We start from the raw sequence: 18028 nt of genomic DNA on the forward strand, positions 1-18028 counted from the left end.
TGCCAGGCCCTCCTTTGTCCCTGTCTCCTCTGCCTAGCATGGTGGAAGTGGCCCAAGCTGCGGCCAGGGGAAGACTATTCAAAGGTGAAGCCCTTTATTTTCCTTACCAAACAGAAAAAATAAGCCCAACTGTTGGTGCCACGAATGTGGCTGAACTGGCAACTCCAGCTTGGTGCTAGATTTCTTCTACCTCGCGCAGTGAGAAGTCCAGGATGGTGTCCTGACCCTGGAACTTGAAGTACCCCTGGAACTTCTTCTTTTGAAGCAGGAGTGGGAACCAGTACCTGTCGTCAGGCCACATGTCACCAAAGGGGATCTGGTCCAGTTGGAACCACTGAGGGCGCATTTCTGTACCGAGGGGCAGAGAGGAAGAGCACCAGTGTCAAGGCAGGGCTGGCCTGGCCTGTGAGGAGCTACCTGCACTACTTATTTTTGTGGTGCTGGGAACTGAACCCAGGGGCACTCTACTGCTGACCACGTCCCTGGCCCTTCTTACTTTTTCTTTTTTTAAATATTTATTTTTTAGTTGTAGTTGGACACAAATCCTCATTTCACTTATTTATTTTTATGTGGTGCTGAGTATCGAACCCAGGGTCTTGTGTGTGCAAGGCGAGTGCTCTACCGCTGAGTCACAATCTCAGCCCCTTACTTTTTATTTTGAGGCAGTCTCTCACTATGTTGCCCAGCTGTCCTTGAACTTGCAATCGTCCTGCCTCAGTCTCCCAAATTGCTGATTAAGTCATGCTCCACCGCCCCCAGCTGGCACAGCAGTGCTGTGTGAGGAATTTACTTTTATACTTAATCCTCATGACTGTTCTTCCTCTTTTATGGATCAGGAAAAAGGGGTTCAGAGCTGCAGCCTGCTGAGCTGTGGTGCCTGAGTAGCCAGGGTTTTAAGGCACAGACTGTTCAGTGCCTCCCTGTGAGATGGGGACGGTGGGCGGGCCTGAGGCCCACATCTGGCTGCGCTTTCTCCTAGCCAACTGTGTGGAACTGGATGTGCTTCCTCTCCTTCTGTGGTGGGGAGCGGATACCCCAAGGCTCACCGTCGCTCTCCAGGGGCGTCCCCTGCACACTGTCAGTACAGAAGATGTGCACATCCATCAGCTCGGGGGTGCCCACGAACTCAAACTCAATGTGGCCCACCTTGTGCAGCGTGTTCACTGTCAGACCACTCTCCTCCTGCAGCTCCCTGTAGGCAGAGGAGACAGGAGGAGGATGGAGCGTCACAGCACGATGACCACAGGCCAAAGGGGAGCCCAGAGGTGGGGTGCATGGGCTGCAGACCCCAGGAGGCTGCCATCAGGTGTTAATAGTCCAAACCTGACCCAGCCTTGGAATTAACTTGAACTTGAAAAAATTTGGGATTTGTGGCACCTGCCTGTCGTCCCACAGTCTCAGGAAGTTGACGCAAGAGGATCACTTGTGCCTGGGAGTTAACAGACCAGTCTGGGCAACATGATGATATCCCATCTCAAAAACCAACAATGAAAATCCCCTGGAATTTTGTTCAGAGGCTCTGGGGAGGGTGTGGCCAGCCCTCTGCAGAGGACCACCCAGGATATGAGTCTCATGAGTGGATTGCAGGGCAGAAGTTTGGCCTCCCCTAGGCCCACACTTCCCCTTTCCTCAGACTCAGTCCATTCCCTCTTCTGCGTCGGAACTTTGGACCCCCTGGCATGGGCATGAGGACACAGGAGCCCCTTGGCTCTGGGCCTTCTCCTAAGAATGTGCTTCCAGCCTCACACCCTTACTGAGACCACAGGACCATAGGCCGATAGTCTCTCCTGAAGGAGGGGTTGTCACTTTCAGTTCTGCCATGGAGCCAACTCCTCTGGGAAGATCCTATAGGACAAATCTCTTGGCTTGCGTTCTGGGGCCTTTGTATTGTCTTCTCAGGACACTTTCCCAGCAGCTCAGCCAGCTGTGCCTGGAGGTGTGAGGAGCTCATCTAACATGGAACAAGTCTCTCTGTTCCACTGGACAGAACCTGAATGCTTCCCCTGAGGGTCTGGTGCTGCTGCTAATTTAAAAGTATTTTAAAACCACCTGTCTACTCTACACAGTCCTGGAAATGGAAGACTCATGACCCTAACACCCAGCAAGACTTGTGTTGCTGTTTCAGGGACTTCCCTTGAGTCTCTCCCTATATATCCTGGAACCGAGCAGAGTTACTGCACGCAGTCTACCTTGCACTTTCCACCCAGCAAGCAAGGAGCATGTAATAGTCTGCCCTAGAGGAGCCTGTCTAGTTTTTAAACTGCTGCTGTTACATAAGAGTAAACATTTGAGTTCAACTTTGGGTCATTATGGAAAATGCTGTGCTGAGCACCTAGGTCTGCACACCTTGTACCATCAACGTGTACCCAAGTGCACACAGTGCTCATGCCCTCCAGCAGGCGCTCCCTAAGACCTGCTCTGTGCTTGGGACCTTTAGGACATACAAAGCTGAGTTCCACTGGCCCCTCCTGTCGTGGAGGCCTTTCTTCCCACGGCCCTGGAGTTACTTTTGTTTCTATAACAGTAGTCTGACCATTTATAGCTGGAAGAAAGTCTTAGCTTTGATCTCCAAGTTGTGCTGGGAATACACTGCCATCTGTAATAGGCAGTCAGGGACCCACTCTGTTCATTTGCAAACACATACACATTAGGTTAAGTGGTCCTCTGCTGTTCCTGAAAAGATACTGCCTTTTGCTGCCAATTCATATACACAGTCCAGAAATTGACACATTCATTGAGATGGTTAATTAAAACTGGACTGGATCTTTAAAAAATGAGTGTTTTCACTTGGGGTGTGTGCGCAGCGGCTCCCCAATTAAATGTAATGGAACTGCAATAGGGCCTCACCCACCTCTCTGGCAGCAGACTGCCAGTTCTCCCTTTAAAAAGCATCACCGGCTGATGTAATGTTTTGACTGATTTTGGTTAATCCTCCCCCAGTCTGTGGCAGTGCATGCAGTGTCAGTAATCCTGGTGACAGAGCTGGAGCTCCATTTCACAAGCTGAGATAATTAGACAGATGAAGACGACCCTGTTAGTTTTGCTAAAGAGTCTGCTCGTGTCTGTGATGCAGACGGCAGATGGAGAACAGGATGAGCAATGAATTAGACGTAAACACGGAGCAGAAAGTGTGCTCTATGGTACGGGAGGTGGGGGTGGAAGGCCCCAGGACTTGGCATTAGTGGTTCCCTGGCTGCTGAGGTGGTGTCATTGGGTGCTGACTAGAAAAACATGGCTCATGGGCTGGGATTGTGGCTCAGCGGTAGAGCACTCGCCTAGCACAGGCGGGATCCTCAGCACCACATAAAAATAAAGGCATTGTGTTGTGTTCATCTACACCTTGGGCTCAGACCTGAGGCCCAAGGCACTCAAAGTCCCCAGAGCCTGCATGGCCCCCAGGCAGAGGAGGCCCTGGGTGATACTAGATGTGATATTTATGGCTCCCTATCAGGACTGCCACTGTGAGAATGGATAAGTACTCGTGCCTGCCCCCTGCGGGTGAAGAGGGGAACATGTTCCTGGCTCTGGGACACTCCTGAGGGAATAGGACAGGCAGTGTGTGCAGGAAGCACACAGAATCTTTGGGAGAGGCAGCCGCCAGGCACAGAAGTCTTTCAAGGAGCCAGCTCCATTCAGATGCCCAGGTCTCAGCTTGCATGGCTCCAGAGCATCCTGACTCTCACATGCATTTGAATGTCGGAGGGGCTGTGCACTTTGCTCTCCTGCATGCCCCTCTCACCCCACAGGCAGGGATGGGGCATGAGGGTCTGTCAGATGGTGTCCCTTCCTTTGACTGCATTGTGCACACTGCCTTCTGGGCTGGTGCCCAGAGAGAAACTGAGAGAAACTGCCCATAGCTAACCAGGGGCTCTAAGGAACCACATGGTCCACAGGGCTGATGGGTCTAAACTGGGCAGTGTGTGCCCCTTGATGCTGAGCCTCTGACCTTAGTCCAAGGTTGAGGCTAGTCCCCACCTTAGTGGAGGTCCCTGAAGCATGGAAACCACTCCTATTCTGTGGCCGCAGGGAGGATGTTCTCTGCAGGAGCCGCTGCCTCCAGAGGCACTGCACACTGCTGTGGATGCCAAGTTAGGGAAAAGTGCTGGGGCAGCTGGGCCCAGGCGAGTCCTGGGCAGAGCAGCTCTGGTGCAGCTCCTGGGGCAGGCCCAGAGTGCAAATTATTATGATCCTCTCAGGATTCTAAGACAACTTCCTCCACAGTGACACTGGAAAGTGACCCATGTTAGAGGGTAAGTTGGTCTGAACAATGACACTCACTTATAGTGGGATCAGGATGCCAAGGAACATGGCCATGGGCTTGCAGGCTGGGTCCCCCACTACAGGGCCAGCTGGCATCCAGTCAGCTTTGCTAAGCATGTACATCTGCCCACCTTCCTGCTGCTTAGGGGAGGCCTGCCCTATGCCAGGCTCCATGTGGTGGAAAGAAAGCTGATGTGGTTTCACATTGCATTATCTTTCACTTGTGACAAAAGTAACGGCAGTGCAAGGGACATGGTCTTTCCAGGAAGTAAGGTGCTGTCTAGAGAGCTTTATGGGAAAACCTCAGTTTTTTTTTTAAGCTACAGATGGACATAACACCTTCATTCATTCATTCATTCATTCATTCATTCATTCATTCATTCATTCAATGTGGTGCTAAGGATCAAACCCAATGCCTCACACGTGCTGGGCAAGCGCTCTACCACTGAGATACAACCCCAGCCCCAAACCCAGTCTTAAACCCCTGCCTAATCATTTGTAAAAACTGAATTCTGCATGGATTGTAGACTTAAGTTTCTAAAATTTTTAGGAGAAAACTTAGATCTGACCGTCTTCCTAGGCTTGGGATAGGCAGATTCCCTCAAAGGATATAAACAATTCTAACCATAAAGAAAATATATGGGGCCTAGTTGTAGCTCAGTGGTAAAGTGCTTACCTCACATGTGTGAAGCACTGGGTTTGATCCTCAACATCACGTAAAAATAAAAAAAGATACTGTTGTTCACCTACAACTAAATAAGTATTAAAAAAATCTAGAGACTAGTATCAACAGTATTAAAAAAAAGAATATATGTGAATTGCATTAAAGTGATGAACCTCTATTTATTAAAATATCATTAAGAATCAAGGGCTGGGGCTATGGCTCAGTGGTAGAGTGCTTGTCTTGCACAGTTGAGGCATTGGGTTCGATCCTCAGCACCATATAAAAATAAATAAAATGGAGGTATTGTGTCCATCTACAACTAAAAATATTTTAAAAATTATTAAGGAGCAAGCTACAGAGTAGAGGATATTGGCAACACACCCACCTGACAACTGACACCCAAAGTATAGAATGAAGTTGGGTGTAGTGGCCACACCTGTCACCCCAGCTACTTGGGAGGCTGAAGCAGGGGAATTACAAGTTTGAGGCCAGCAAGGGAACTTAGTGAGACCCTGTTTCAAAATAAAAAAGGGCTGGGGATGTAGTTCAGTGGTAGAGCACACTGGGTTTAATACACTACCAAAAAAATAGTGTATAATGAACTGAAAATCAAGAAAAAAGCAACCCAATTAAAGAAGAGTAGAAGGCCTGAGTAGACTCTGGAGGATGTCAGTGGTGGCAGATGCTCAAAAGGTGCTTAACTTCATCTCTCACAGTTAAGGGCAAACTAAACCCACAACAGGAGGTCACCACGTTTGCCAGCATGGCTAAAAGAAATACCAAGTGTTGCCGAGGACTCAGGAACCCGAACTCAACCCACCACATGGGAATTTAATTAGTGCAACTTCTTTGGAAAACTGGCTTTGCTATAGCTCCACAGCTAGTTTTCCTCCTGACTAGGTAAGGAGCGAGTCCAGCGGGCACTGGAGGACAAAGGAAGGGGGCTGTTCACGGCAGCACTCCCTGCATAATGGCAGACGCAGTATCTTCAGGTGCTGGGATACCATACAGCAGTGAGAAGGAACGAACACTGCCACGTACATGTAATTTTTTTTTTTTTTTTTTTTTGGTGGGGTTGGGGATTGAGCCCAGGGCCTTGTGTATGTGAGTTAAGCACTCTACCAACTGAGCTCTATTCCCAGCCCACATACATATAATGTTTGGAAAGAAGCCAGACAATAATAGGGTGCCTTCTAGCTGGATGTGGCGAATCCCAGTAGTTCAGAAGGCTGAGGCAGGAGGATCACAAGTTCAAAGCCAGCCTCAGCAACCTATTTAGGCCCTAAGCAACTTAGCAAAACCCTGTCTCAAAAAGGGCTAGGGATGAGGCTCAGTAGTTGAGTGCCCCTGGATTCAATCCCTGGTAACCGCCCTGCCAAAAAAGAAAAAAAAAAGGGGGTGCCTCCACTATGTACCTTGTAGTTCAGAACAAGCCCAAGTCAGTGGCTGTGAGAGTAAAGGTTGCCTTTGTAGGTGGGGATGGGGTAAGGTGTTGGGGGGGGGCACACCCCAGGCCTGTTACTAGATCCATACGTTGATTAAACAGGTGGACCTTCTTCAAGACTCTGCAACTTCCTGTAGAGTGCACACCTGTAATCCCAGCTCCTTGGGAGCTGAGGCAGGAGAACCACAAGTTTGAGGCCAGTCAGGGTGGCTTAGTGAGACCTTGTCTCAAAATAAACAAATAAAATGGGCTGGGAGTATAGCTCAGTGGTAGACTGCCCTGGGTTCAATTCCCACTACTGAGAAAGAGAAAGTATGCAACTTTCTATATTGGCATCACAAGATAAAAACTTGACTTAATACCATTATATTGTGTGCATGTACAAATATGTAACAACAAATCCCACCACCACATACTCACCCTGGAAACCTGGGAAGGCTGAGGCAGGAGGATTGTGAGTTCAAAGCCAATTTCAGCAACGGTGAGGTGCTAAGCAACTCAGTGAGACACTGTCTCTAAATAAAATACAAAATAGGGCTGGATCCCTGGTACACTCCCCCCACCTCCAAAAAAACCCAAAAAACAACAACCTTGAAATGTCTTTAATCCTGGCTTCATGGGGTGCTTCTGGGAAGGAGTTGGGAAATGAGTAATTAAATATGATTACAGAGATTGATGCTGGAGAAGAAAACAGGATGAGGTTTATCAACAACTGCAGGGTGGGAGGAGGCACCTTCTTAGATGTGAAGGCTGAGAAGGGGTCTCCCAGGTGAGGAGGGTGGGCAGCAGCTGGAGGATCTGAGGGACAGTGGGGGCGAGAGGCCAAGCCAGGCCCTGGATGATACAGGGATGGGGGTGGATTTTAAAAGCATTGGGAACCTTTGAAGGTTTTATTATGTGTGAGTGTGTGCGCACCTGCATTTGGACACAGTGTAGGAAAGGCGGAAGCAGACCAGTTAGGAGACTGTCACACCTGCCCAGGTGAGGAGGCTAGTCTGGATACAGCAGTGGGTGGGGCAAGGTACATACAGGAGAAATAGCATGCTTCCGGTTCCATCTCACTTCCTTCCCTGCCTCAAAATCCAGTCTGAGGGAGGGCCACCATCATGACTGGCATAGGGGTCCAGAGTGATTGATTCTTAGGTATCTTTGCCCTGGCTGCAGAAGCCTGGAAACTGCCAAAATAACATTGAATGTGCCAGTTTGGCAGCAGCCTTGGGTCCCAGATCTAGGCAGGTATACTTTTTTTTTTTTTGGTGGGACTACGGGTGCTCTACCACTGAGCAACATCCCCAGAGTTTATTTTGGAACAGGGTCTTGCTAAGATACTTAGGGTCTTGCTAAGTTGCCAAGGCAGGCCTTGAACTTGTAATTCTCCAGCTTTGGCTTCCCACATGGCTGGGGCTATAGTTGTATCCCTGCACATGGCTCATACAGGCCTCTTCAAACTGAGGGCTGTGACTCTGTTGTGCCCTGTGAAATCAAATTAGTATATTGCCACTAGTGATTAAAAAAGATCAATTGTCCATGGGTATCATCATCTTAGTTAATATATACACTTGAGTGTGTATGTGGTGTTGCAGTGTAAGACCTTTCTCACTGTGGGTTGAAATTAAAAAAAAACAAAACATAACAAAAAGAAACCCAAAATTAAAGTTGCTGGGCTTCAGCATCCCAGTCTCTCTCCTCTCCCGAGGCCTCAAATATGTATTTGGGATTTTCTTCTCTCCATTGGCCTTAAGGGTACCAGCTATTTTCAGAACAAGAACATGAGCTAAGCAAGGACATGGCGGGAAAGGAACGCTCATACATTAGTGGTGGGACTGCAAATTGGTGCAACCACTCTGGAAAGCAGTATGGAGATTCCTTAGAAAACTTGGAATGGAACCACCTTTGACCCAGCTATCTCACTCCTTGGTTTATACCCAAAGGACTTAAAAACAGCAAACTATAGTAATGCAGCCACATCAATGTTTATAGGAGCTCAATTCACAAAAGCTAAACTGTGGAAGCAACCTAGATGCCCTTCAATAGATGAATGGATAAAGAAACTGTGGTAGATATACACAATGGAATATTACTCAGCATTAAAAGAGAATAAAATTATGGTACTTGCAGGTAAATAGATGGAGGTGGAGAATATCATGCTAAGTGAAGTTAGCCAATCCCCAAAATCCAAAGGCCAAATGTTTTCTCTGATAAGTGGATGCTGATCCATAATGGGGGGTGAGGGGCATGGGAAGAATGGAGGAACTTTGTATAGGGCAAAGGGGAATGTGGGGAGTGGAGAGGTTATGGGGGTAGGATAGATGGTGGAATGAGATGCACATCATTACTCTAGGCATATGTATTACTGCACGAATGAAGTGACTCTATATCATGTACAACCAGAGAAATAAAAAATTGTGCGCCATCTGCGTACAATGAATTGAAATACATTCTACTGTCATGTATAACTAATTAGAACAGAAAAAAAAAGTGAGCTAAAATGTGTGTAAGGCTTCACAACACTTGCACTGATGATCTCTTATCTTCATCAGTCTTGTATGAATAAGAGCAAAGAGACTGACTTCTAGGGACCATGTGATCTTGGGCAAGCAGCTCAAACTCCAGGTTTCAACTCCTTGCCATTGAAGCTGGTCATAGGATTGAGACTGTGTGCAAAAGGTTTTAGATAAAAGCAACTGTCAGCTCCCCTGAAGGAGGAGGAAGACAAGTGGCCGAGGAGCCCTGGGCCCGCATGGGAGGAAGCCAGGACTGTCCAACTCCATCCAAACATCCTGAACAGGGCCGCCATCACCCAGAAGAGTGCACACATTCAGTACACAGACCAGCGGATCTAATGCCTTCCACGCACTTTCTCACTCAGTTTTCCCAACTCTCCTGAAAGGCCAGTACTGTTGTACCTGCTCTAGGTCACAGCTCCCAGCAGTGAAGACGGGGTGTAGCTCTACAGCTTGAATTCTTGTCCCTGAAACTTTCTCACCTCTTGGCCCCATCCTCGATGGTCTCTCCTTCTTGTACTTTGCCCCCGAAGCCATTCCAACGGCCAGCCCCAAAGCCCCGCTTCTTCATGCCCAGAAGAACGCGCTGCGGCTGCAGTACCAACACCAAGGTATAGAGCCTGGAGGCCACCATGGTCCACTGGGGCTCTGTGAGGAAGGCAAGAAGCTAGAGTCAGCTCTCACTCGAGTGTGGACAGGGTGCGGACAAGGCATGTGTGCTACAGTGGTCAGGTGCAAAGGAAATGTCCTTTAGGAGGCAGGAAGAAGAAGTGTGGCAGCAGGTGCAAACCCGTCTCTGAATGAATGATTTTCTGGGTAGAAAGAGGGCTGGCCCTCAGAACCCAGTGATATCAGTGCCAGGCCCTGTGCTTACCAGGGCTGGTTAGAGGAAGGTCACATATTCCCTTCCCCACTTGGCACTCTTAGCTAGAGGACAACAAATTTCAAGGGCTGGGTCCTTACTCCTGGGTCTTCTCCAGGAACCCCAAGCTGTAGGCACAGGAGGGCAGATCAGCCCCCACCTCCAATACCATGCCATTTGTTCAGGGGCTCTCATGCCAGGCTTCAGCCTTGGCCTTTTCATCAGCAGGGGCTCCTTCTAGATTGCTGGGACCTGGCTTCAGTCTCTGCAGCAGCAGGCCTCTGGAAAGGAGTGGCCTGGCTGGTCTTCCTTCCTGTGACAGGAGTTTATGTCCTACTTACTCTGCTTTTAGTGTTGTTGTGGTGAGATCTGGCATCCAGAGGACACTGGGAGATACAAGTGCCTTTCCTATTCCAATAGGAGTTTTTGGTTTCAGGGAAACACCTGTTGTTTCTGAGAGGGCCTCTGTGGGAGACAGGACCCTGGAGAAATTCAGGAGGACTGGGACTAAGTTTCCTTCAGCTCTGTCCCTATTCTGGTCTAGGAACACCTGGCCAGAGCTGGATTCAGAACCAGCTTGGAAGTCATAGTATCTAAGTAAAGGGACTAGGGGCTGTTCATGGGTGGGGCCAGTCAAGCAAGGGAAGTGGGCTTGTGGCTGGGCTTCCCAGGAGGCCAGTATCCTTCGTTCTGTCATGGACCTATGCATGAACGAAGGCCTGGCTTCTAAAGCAACTCTGATAATGATAATTGATGGCAATTCCAGCTATCACTTATTATGCAATGATTATGTACAACCGTATTTCTGTATGGGTGGGGGATTAGATCTAGGGACCCTTCAGATAACAAAATCCAAGCATTCTCTCACCCCATAGGTAAAACAGTATATTTGCTAGCTAGGCCTGGTGGTGCATGCTTGTAATCCCAGCGGCTCAGGAGGCTGAGGCAGGAGGATTGCGAATTCAAAGCCAGCCTCAGCAAATTGAGGTGCTAAGCAACTCAGTGAGACCCTGTCTCTAAATAAAATACAAAAATAGGGCTCGGGATGTGGCTCAGTTGTCAAGTGCCTGAGTTCAATCCTCAGTAACCCCCTCAAAAAGAACAAAAAACCCCCAGTATACTTGCATATAACTATGCACATCCTCCTGCATACTTTATGTCATCTCTGGATGACTTACAATTCCTAGTACAATGTAAATGGTATGTTATACAGGGGATTATGGACAAGATAAGTCTGTATATATTCAGTAGGGATGCAATTATGTTTTCTGAATATTTTTTTTGTCCACTGGTTGAATCATCTGATGATGAACCCAAGGCCTCAGAGGTCTGATTATAGTTATTTTCAAAAACTAAACCTCTTAATAGACCCAACAACTCTATTAAGATTTGAATTCTGCATTTTCAGAGGTGGAAACAAGCTCAGTAAAGCTAAGTTTGATCCAAAGTCAAATAGCAGAGCCATTAACCATACCTGGATCTACCATCTAGTGTGTCACTATCTAGTGTGTCCACAGCTCCCTAGCAGTAGATCTGAGGAGTCAGCAGGGGCTCCCTAATGCCAGAGGCTGGGGTGCTGGCACTCCACAGGTGGAGTTGGAGGTCACCTGTAAATCAGGTTGTTATCAGGGCTGCAGGAGATGCACGTGCGGCGCAGTGCTCAGTCTTGCATGAAGTAGGTTTGGCAAATGCTCGTTCCCCAGCCTTCCCTTTCAGAGGCTGTGCGGAGTACTGGATTCCGGACACCGGGTCCTCTCCGCAGCCCATACCTACCGGACCTCTGGGCCCAGTTCACCCCGTCAGGACCCCCATTTCCCTCCTCTAGCGCCCCTGTGTTCTGTCTTGTTCTCCCCTAGGCCCCGCTCTCCTGGCCTCGCCCATCTCTCCGACTCCAGTTCTCCTCATCTTCCCCTCTCCTCGTTTCCCGGTGCTCCCGGCTGCCGCCTCCCCAGGTTTCTCCCGCTTCTATTCCTTGTAAGCCAATCCTACCTGCGCGCCGTTCCCGACCGAAAAGGCGGGGCCTGGACCGGAAGTGGGACAGTGATTTCCGGTAATGAGCGGAAGTGGCAGGCAGACTCCCATGGCAGGGTGAGTGGGGAAGAGTGTTCAGCCTTTGCTTACGGGGCGCTTGCTGCATGCGTGCAGGGAGGCGGGAGAGGTGGGAGCCCTCAGTTTCCTCATCCGAAAAGGGGAGCTGGTCCACCCCCGGCCCGGCATTCGGGTCTCTAGGACGAGCGATGGACCCCAGCCTGGGGCTCCGCAGACCTGAACCCCAGCGCGCGGACTAGAGTACCCGACCTGGGAAGAGGCAGGTAGAGGCTGGAGAGGCAGGTGAAACCACTGCAGCCTCTAAAGACGTGGCACAGAGCTTCCAAAAAGCAAGGGGGCCTGTATAGCTAGAGTCCAGCGCATGGGATGGGGTTGGAGAGGTCAGCTCCCCAAATCAGGTTGACTCCGGGGTTTGTGGGGGGAACCTCACTTCGTTGGCCCGTGAGACACCACTATCCATCTCTTCTCTGTGCTGAAATTATTTCTGGCACCTTGGATGTGTGTGCCATTTCCCCACGAGATCCCCTAAGCCATTTGAAGCCAGGATTCTTTATTCCCCAGTCCTGTCCTCAAATCTTGTCAGCACACCTTGGTGTTGAAGGAGCTCTGGCCTCAGAGCTGTGAGAATAATAAAACCTCTTTTTCCATCAGAGAAATGAATAGAACAGTAAAAAAGAAATGGAAGTAATGAATATTAAGAATGTTTTGAGAGTTAAGCAAGGGGGAGTTATATATAGCTCCTGTTATGCCAAGCTACTTTTTATGTGTTAAAAGCATAACTTTTTGGGGTCGGGGTTGTGGCTCAGTGGTAGAGCACTAGCCTAGCATGCATGAGGCAGTGGGTTCAATTCCTGGTACCACATAAAAATAAAAACAAATAAAATAAAGGTATTGTCCATCTACAACTAAAAAATATTTGAAAATAGTAAAAGAGTGTAAGTTGTTGAAAGAATCTTGGAAATTATCCTTTAGTCATCCACACAGTTTGGGTTCAGTCTTAAGAAATGTGCAGGCCTGACTTGTGCTAGAGGTGACAGGCAGGAACCTGTCCTCATGGGGTTTTCTTGCAGTTTTTTGCAGAGCACTGTGAAAATTTGGGCCAGACAAGAAAAGAATAATTTTCATTATTATTATCAATATTGTTAACCAGTACTGGAAAAGTTTGGGTTGTCAGAAAGGAGGTGATTATCATTGTGTTTATTTTTCTTTTGAGAAAATCTTTGGGGGAGAACACTAACTGCCTGGGTACGATGATACACACTTGTAATCCCAGCAGTTTGGGAAGCTGAGGCAGGGAGAATTGCAAGTTCAGAGCCAGCTTCCTCAACATAGTGAGGCGCTAAGCAACTTGGTGATAACCCTGTATCAAATTAACAAAAATAATAAAAAAAAAAATCAGGGCTGGGGATATGTCTCAGTGGTTAAGCAACTCTGGGTTTAATCCCTGCTGTGAATAAAAAGAACAAAACACTTCCCCAGGAAAGTTTGCTCAGCTGTTGTAATTTAGTATGCAGACCAGGTGGCTTAAGCACAGCCACTTATTTATCACATCCTGGAGGCTGGAAGCCTGAGATCAAGGTGTGGGAAGGAAGATTTCTCTTGAGGCTGCCTCCTTGGCTTACAGATGTGGTTCGCTCTTTGTGCATGTCTGTATCCTAATCTCATAAAGACACCAGTCAGATAGGATTAGGATCCACCCCAGTGATCTCACGGGGTGGATTATGTTCTTACAAATCTCATCTCCAACTATAGTCATGTTCTGAGGTCTTGAGAAACATGGGTTTGGGGAAATGCAATTCAGCTGATGACACCTCTTTGGCTGTGTGGGCTTGTCAAGTCACCTCTCCTCTTGGGCCTTAGTGCGTCCACTCTGAAAAGGAGTGAATTGAGCCAGGGCCCCCCTCTGCACCCGTGACCTGCTGATCCATCTGATGCCATTGTTCTTCCTCCTTTTTTTCCAATTAGGTGCTTGAAGCTGGCGTGTGCTTCCCTCCAGCGTCAGGGCTTCCACACTGCAGGGTGTTACTACAAGGGCCGGACAGGTGCTGAGCACCTATGGCTGAGTCGGCATTTAAAGGACCCCTTTGTGAAGGCTGCGAAGGTGGAGAGTTACCGGTGTCGAAGTGCCTTCAAGCTTCTGGAGATGAATGAGAGGCATCGGATTCTGTGGCCTGGCCTCCGTGTGTTGGACTGCGGGGCAGCTCCTGGGGCCTGGAGTCAGGTGGCAGTGCACAGCGTCAATGCCACAGGCAGAGGTGGGACCCCCACGCTCCTGTTAGCACTTTCTGATCACAAGTCTGAGGGAAAGAAAGTGAGTTGTTTCCTGCTGTGGACACAGCAGTTGAGCTATTTCCTGAAGGCACATACTTCTGAGTGGATTGATTAGTAGTGGTAATTGTAAAATCAGAATACTGACCTTTTCAAAGTGAAAGACAAAGTGGAAAGGTATAATGAAAATCACCACAAATTATATCAGTTGGGTGTACAACATATTGGTGTACAGCCTTCTGGAGTTTGTTTTTGTATACATGCCTACATAACTACTTTCTTACATTTTGAGAAATTATGCCATGTTTTTCTTGCTAGTTTGAGTCTTAATGGAGTTTTTTTTTCCACTAATGATATACTGACATCTTTCCATGGCAGTACAGCTGAATCAACCCCAGAGGTTTCTAAGTCCTGTTCCTGCAGCCTGAGGGTTTCATGGAGGTCCCAGGGGGGACCCTCTAGGGCCTCAAGAAAGGCTTCGTGGCCAAGGCTCTGGATTCTCCACTTTGGGTCAACCTGAGGACTCAGCGTTTTTCTTTTAAATTTTAGGGTTTTTGACAAAGATTTCTTTGACAGTTTCTATGTTAGGAAAGAGATAAAACAGTCACCCATACAACTTTAAAATGTAATGTTGGGACCTCCTAATAACTGATTTTAGTGATTTCTATTCCCCTGATGGCTTTCCAGAAGGATGAAAATGGCTCAGTTTAACTTGTAGGAAGAAGTGACAGGGCAAAGAATGCAAGGGTGACCTGAGCTTTCCTTCTCATTGTTGCAAAATTGCAACCAAAGCTGTTTACTTTCTGTGGAAACTTCCTAAGGCTATAACACATGTGCATGATAAAGGAAAGAAAGGTCAAGAATGTCAACTGAGATGTGAGGTGTCCCACTTTCCTGGGCTGAAAATAGGGTTTTCACTTTTAAAAAGTGAGGTAGTCTTCAAAATTCTAATTTTATCTAGAAATAAAATGCATATCCTCCCTGTTCTGAGTTTTATTAAGCAGAGTAAACTTGAAAATCTGTGACTATACCCTTAATTTATCAACACTTAGCAACAGAGCTGAGATCCTCTGCAGTGCCACAGGGATGAGGAACAGACATGTGGAGCGGGGGTCTTTGTATATGGGGACAGCATGGGAGGAGGAGGTGGAGGCTGAGAACAGGAGTAGGCAGGAAGTCTTGTTTCAGGTTAGGTGAGGCCGCTATCTTTTTTGTTTTATAAAACCTTTTTTTTTGTTTTGTTTTACAAGTAGTATTCCTCAAATATGGTCAATTTTTGTGTCAATTTTTGTGTCTCATTTGAAATCTGTTCATTTTTCCCAACTCTGGCTTGTTTCCAGTGGTTTCTACATTGAAAGCAAATGGCTTAAGTTGTAGATGGATTTATTGATTTTAATCCAGAGGCACTTTATGTACTGGTGTATCAGAATCTTTTCTTTTATCAAAAAGACCACCAAGGAAGTCAGGCACGGTGGTGCACACCTGTAATCCTAGAGGCTCAGGAGGCTGAGATGGGAGGATCACAAGTTGAAGGTCACTGTCAACAATTTAGAGAGGCCCTAAGCAAATTATAGAGACCCTGTTTCAAAATAAAAAATCAGAAAGAAAGGGCTGGGATGTAGCTCACTGGTAAAGTGCCCCTGACTTAAGTCCTCAGTACCAAAAAACAAAAGAAAACAAAATAAAACCCCACCACTAAGGAGAATCCTTTCACAGAGAGTGAATTTGAGGCAACATTCCAAAAGCAGGAAGAGAAGTCCTGGCTGTGGCCCCAGCTGTGCCCGTGACTAAGGATGACTGGCCTTCAACTTCCTCAGCTGCCAAGTGAAGGACTGCCCACTGCCCTCTGCCCTCTGTGTGTCTCCATAGGCTGTTTGCATAGTGGGAGGGCTCCTGACCACATATGCACATCTATTCTTTTCCTTGGTCCTAGTGTCTTTATTTTGTGTTTCTATGGAAAGATTTAGGATGTAAATAACATATCTACTGTTCCTTCCATAGATTCCAGCTCTCCTGTTGGCTTTGTGCTTGGGGTGGATCTTCTTCACATAACTCCCCTGGAAGGAGCAACTTTTCTGTGCTCTGCTGATGTGACTGACCCGAAAACCTTGCAGAGGATCCTAGAACTGCTTCCTGGGGGGAGGGCAGATGTGATTCTGAGCGACATGGCACCCAATGCCACTGGGATCCAGGAACTTGATCATGACAGGCTTATCGGCATGTGCCTGTCACTTCTGGACATGGCTTCAGTTGTCCTGCACCCAGGGGGAACACTGCTTTGTAAGACCTGGGCTGGAAGTCTAAGCCAGCAGTTTCAGAAGAGATTGACAGAGGAATTCCAGAACACAAGAACTGTGAAACCCATGGCCAGCAGGAAAGAATCATCAGAGGTGTACCTCTTGGCCACACAGTACCGTAGAAGGAAGGGCTCTGTGAAGCCATGAGAGGTCCTGCCATTCTTAAATGGATGCTGGGTCTTTTTAAACTGTGGATGTGGCCTGAGTGCTTTCCTGAGGAGTGGCTGGGAGCTTTGCTGTGACCATGAAGGTCTTTGATTTAAACCAAACAGAGATGACATACTATATTTAAGGGCCATGAAAAATGATTAAAACCAGGTTTCTATATCATGATTTTTGCAGAGAAAGTTATCAGGAGAAAGATGTGGAGACTGAAGGATGTAAAGAGATGGGAGGATAAAAATGACTTGCTGAGACAGAGCAAGTAGAACTTTCTCAGCTTATAGACTCTTAGCCTAGTACAAAGAAACAGGTGTTCCTTTACTGCTTTCGGAACACAATACATTGTTTCCCAGTTGTTATTTTGGCTATATAGTATAAAGTAGAAAAATCTGAAATTTCCATCTGGGGATTAATTTCCATCTTTCTGGTGAATAATCTGGAAATACGTTCAATCTTAAAACAGTGAGAACTCCCAGAGCAATTAGGAGAGACATTTGGTATGGATTTATGCACGGAGTGGGTGTGCTTTGGTTTGTGCTAGAAGTATGTATTGCTGTAATGTAGCAGGCTCTCAAGACTATAAATTGCAAAGCCAGCAATGATGTGATGCGTTCATTTAGCCTTATTTTTCTAGGAACTCCATGCAGTTTTTTTTTTTTTTTAATATTTATTTTGTAGTTTTAGGTGAACATAATATTTTTTTTTTTTCGAACACAATATTTTTATGTGGTGCTGAGGATCAAACCCAATGCCTCACTGAGCCACAACCCCAGCCCTCCATGTAGCTTTATGAGAGAATATAGATTGCATTATTTTAAGGAATTTCCATGACTTAAGTTTTGCTTTTGTTTTTCAAAACTCGACTGATTTCTTTCAAGCCATTTCGCAAAGGGGAGGGTCCCTGAGGATGTGTCTATAGATTAACACTAATGTAATGCCAAAGGCCTGTGGAAAGACTGGGTGCCCTGGAGCGAATGAGTGCTAGGTCTTCTTCCAGCCCCCTGAAGGGGGCTGCTGATCAAGTATTTTTACTCTCCATTTTATTTTTAATTGTGGTCAGGTAAAATCCCTAGAAACTCCCGCATACCCCCACTGCATTTCCCTCCTATCCATTTCCTTCCGGGACACACAGACTGGATCATCTGTCCTCTGAGGAAGGAAACATAAGTGCAGACCGATGGAGCAGCACCTTCCAAACAGGGGCTGGAGGGAGGAGGGGAGAATTCAGAAACACATCTTCAAAGGTGGAAATGTCACCATACTCCATCGGATTTTCCCTCCTTTGAAAGCCTCCCCAGCTGTCTGTACCGGCTCAGGCCAGTGCTGTGCACTCTGATGGGGAGGACAGAGCTCTGGGGAGCAGCATAAATACTATGTGTTGCCAGTGGTCCCGGAGAAGAAGAAAAGAACGTATTTTAATTAAACCAAACTGTACAAGCAAGATTTGGGGAAGAGTCAAGAATGCAAATAAGTTTGTCCCTAAGAAGCCACTGTGGGCGCTGCTATTCAGAACATTAC

At 47.3% G+C, this 18028-nt stretch overlaps 2 protein-coding genes across 3 annotated transcripts; one reads left to right on the forward strand and one right to left on the reverse strand.

Moving 5' to 3' along the window:
* Positions 1-77: 77 nt before the first annotated feature.
* On the reverse strand, positions 78-11770 carry Nudt1 (nudix hydrolase 1). 2 transcript variants are annotated; one of them, XM_015502044.2, is made up of 4 exons: positions 11724-11770; positions 9355-9520; positions 1047-1192; positions 78-348 (listed from the first exon to the last, which is right to left on the reverse strand). In XM_015502044.2, the coding sequence occupies exons 2-4, from the start codon at positions 9504-9506 to the stop codon at positions 176-178; spliced, it is 471 nt and encodes a 156-aa protein (XP_015357530.1). In that variant the 5' UTR covers positions 9507-9520; positions 11724-11770; the 3' UTR covers positions 78-175. The 2 variants fall into 2 exon arrangements, with proteins under 2 accessions (XP_015357530.1, XP_015357531.1); XM_015502045.2 differs by lacking the exon at positions 11724-11770 and adding an exon at positions 11342-11549.
* Mrm2 (mitochondrial rRNA methyltransferase 2) lies at positions 11756-17112 on the forward strand. The gene is made up of 3 exons (XM_015502047.2): positions 11756-11822; positions 13749-14038; positions 16053-17112. Exons 1-3 carry the CDS (start codon positions 11788-11790, stop codon positions 16493-16495), a joined length of 768 nt encoding a protein of 255 aa, XP_015357533.1. The 5' UTR covers positions 11756-11787; the 3' UTR covers positions 16496-17112.
* The last annotated feature ends 916 nt before the right edge of the window (positions 17113-18028 follow it).

Source organism: Marmota marmota, unplaced genomic scaffold (genome assembly GCF_001458135.2).
Source record: "Marmota marmota marmota unplaced genomic scaffold, marMar, whole genome shotgun sequence".
NCBI lineage: Eukaryota > Metazoa > Chordata > Mammalia > Rodentia > Sciuridae > Marmota > Marmota marmota.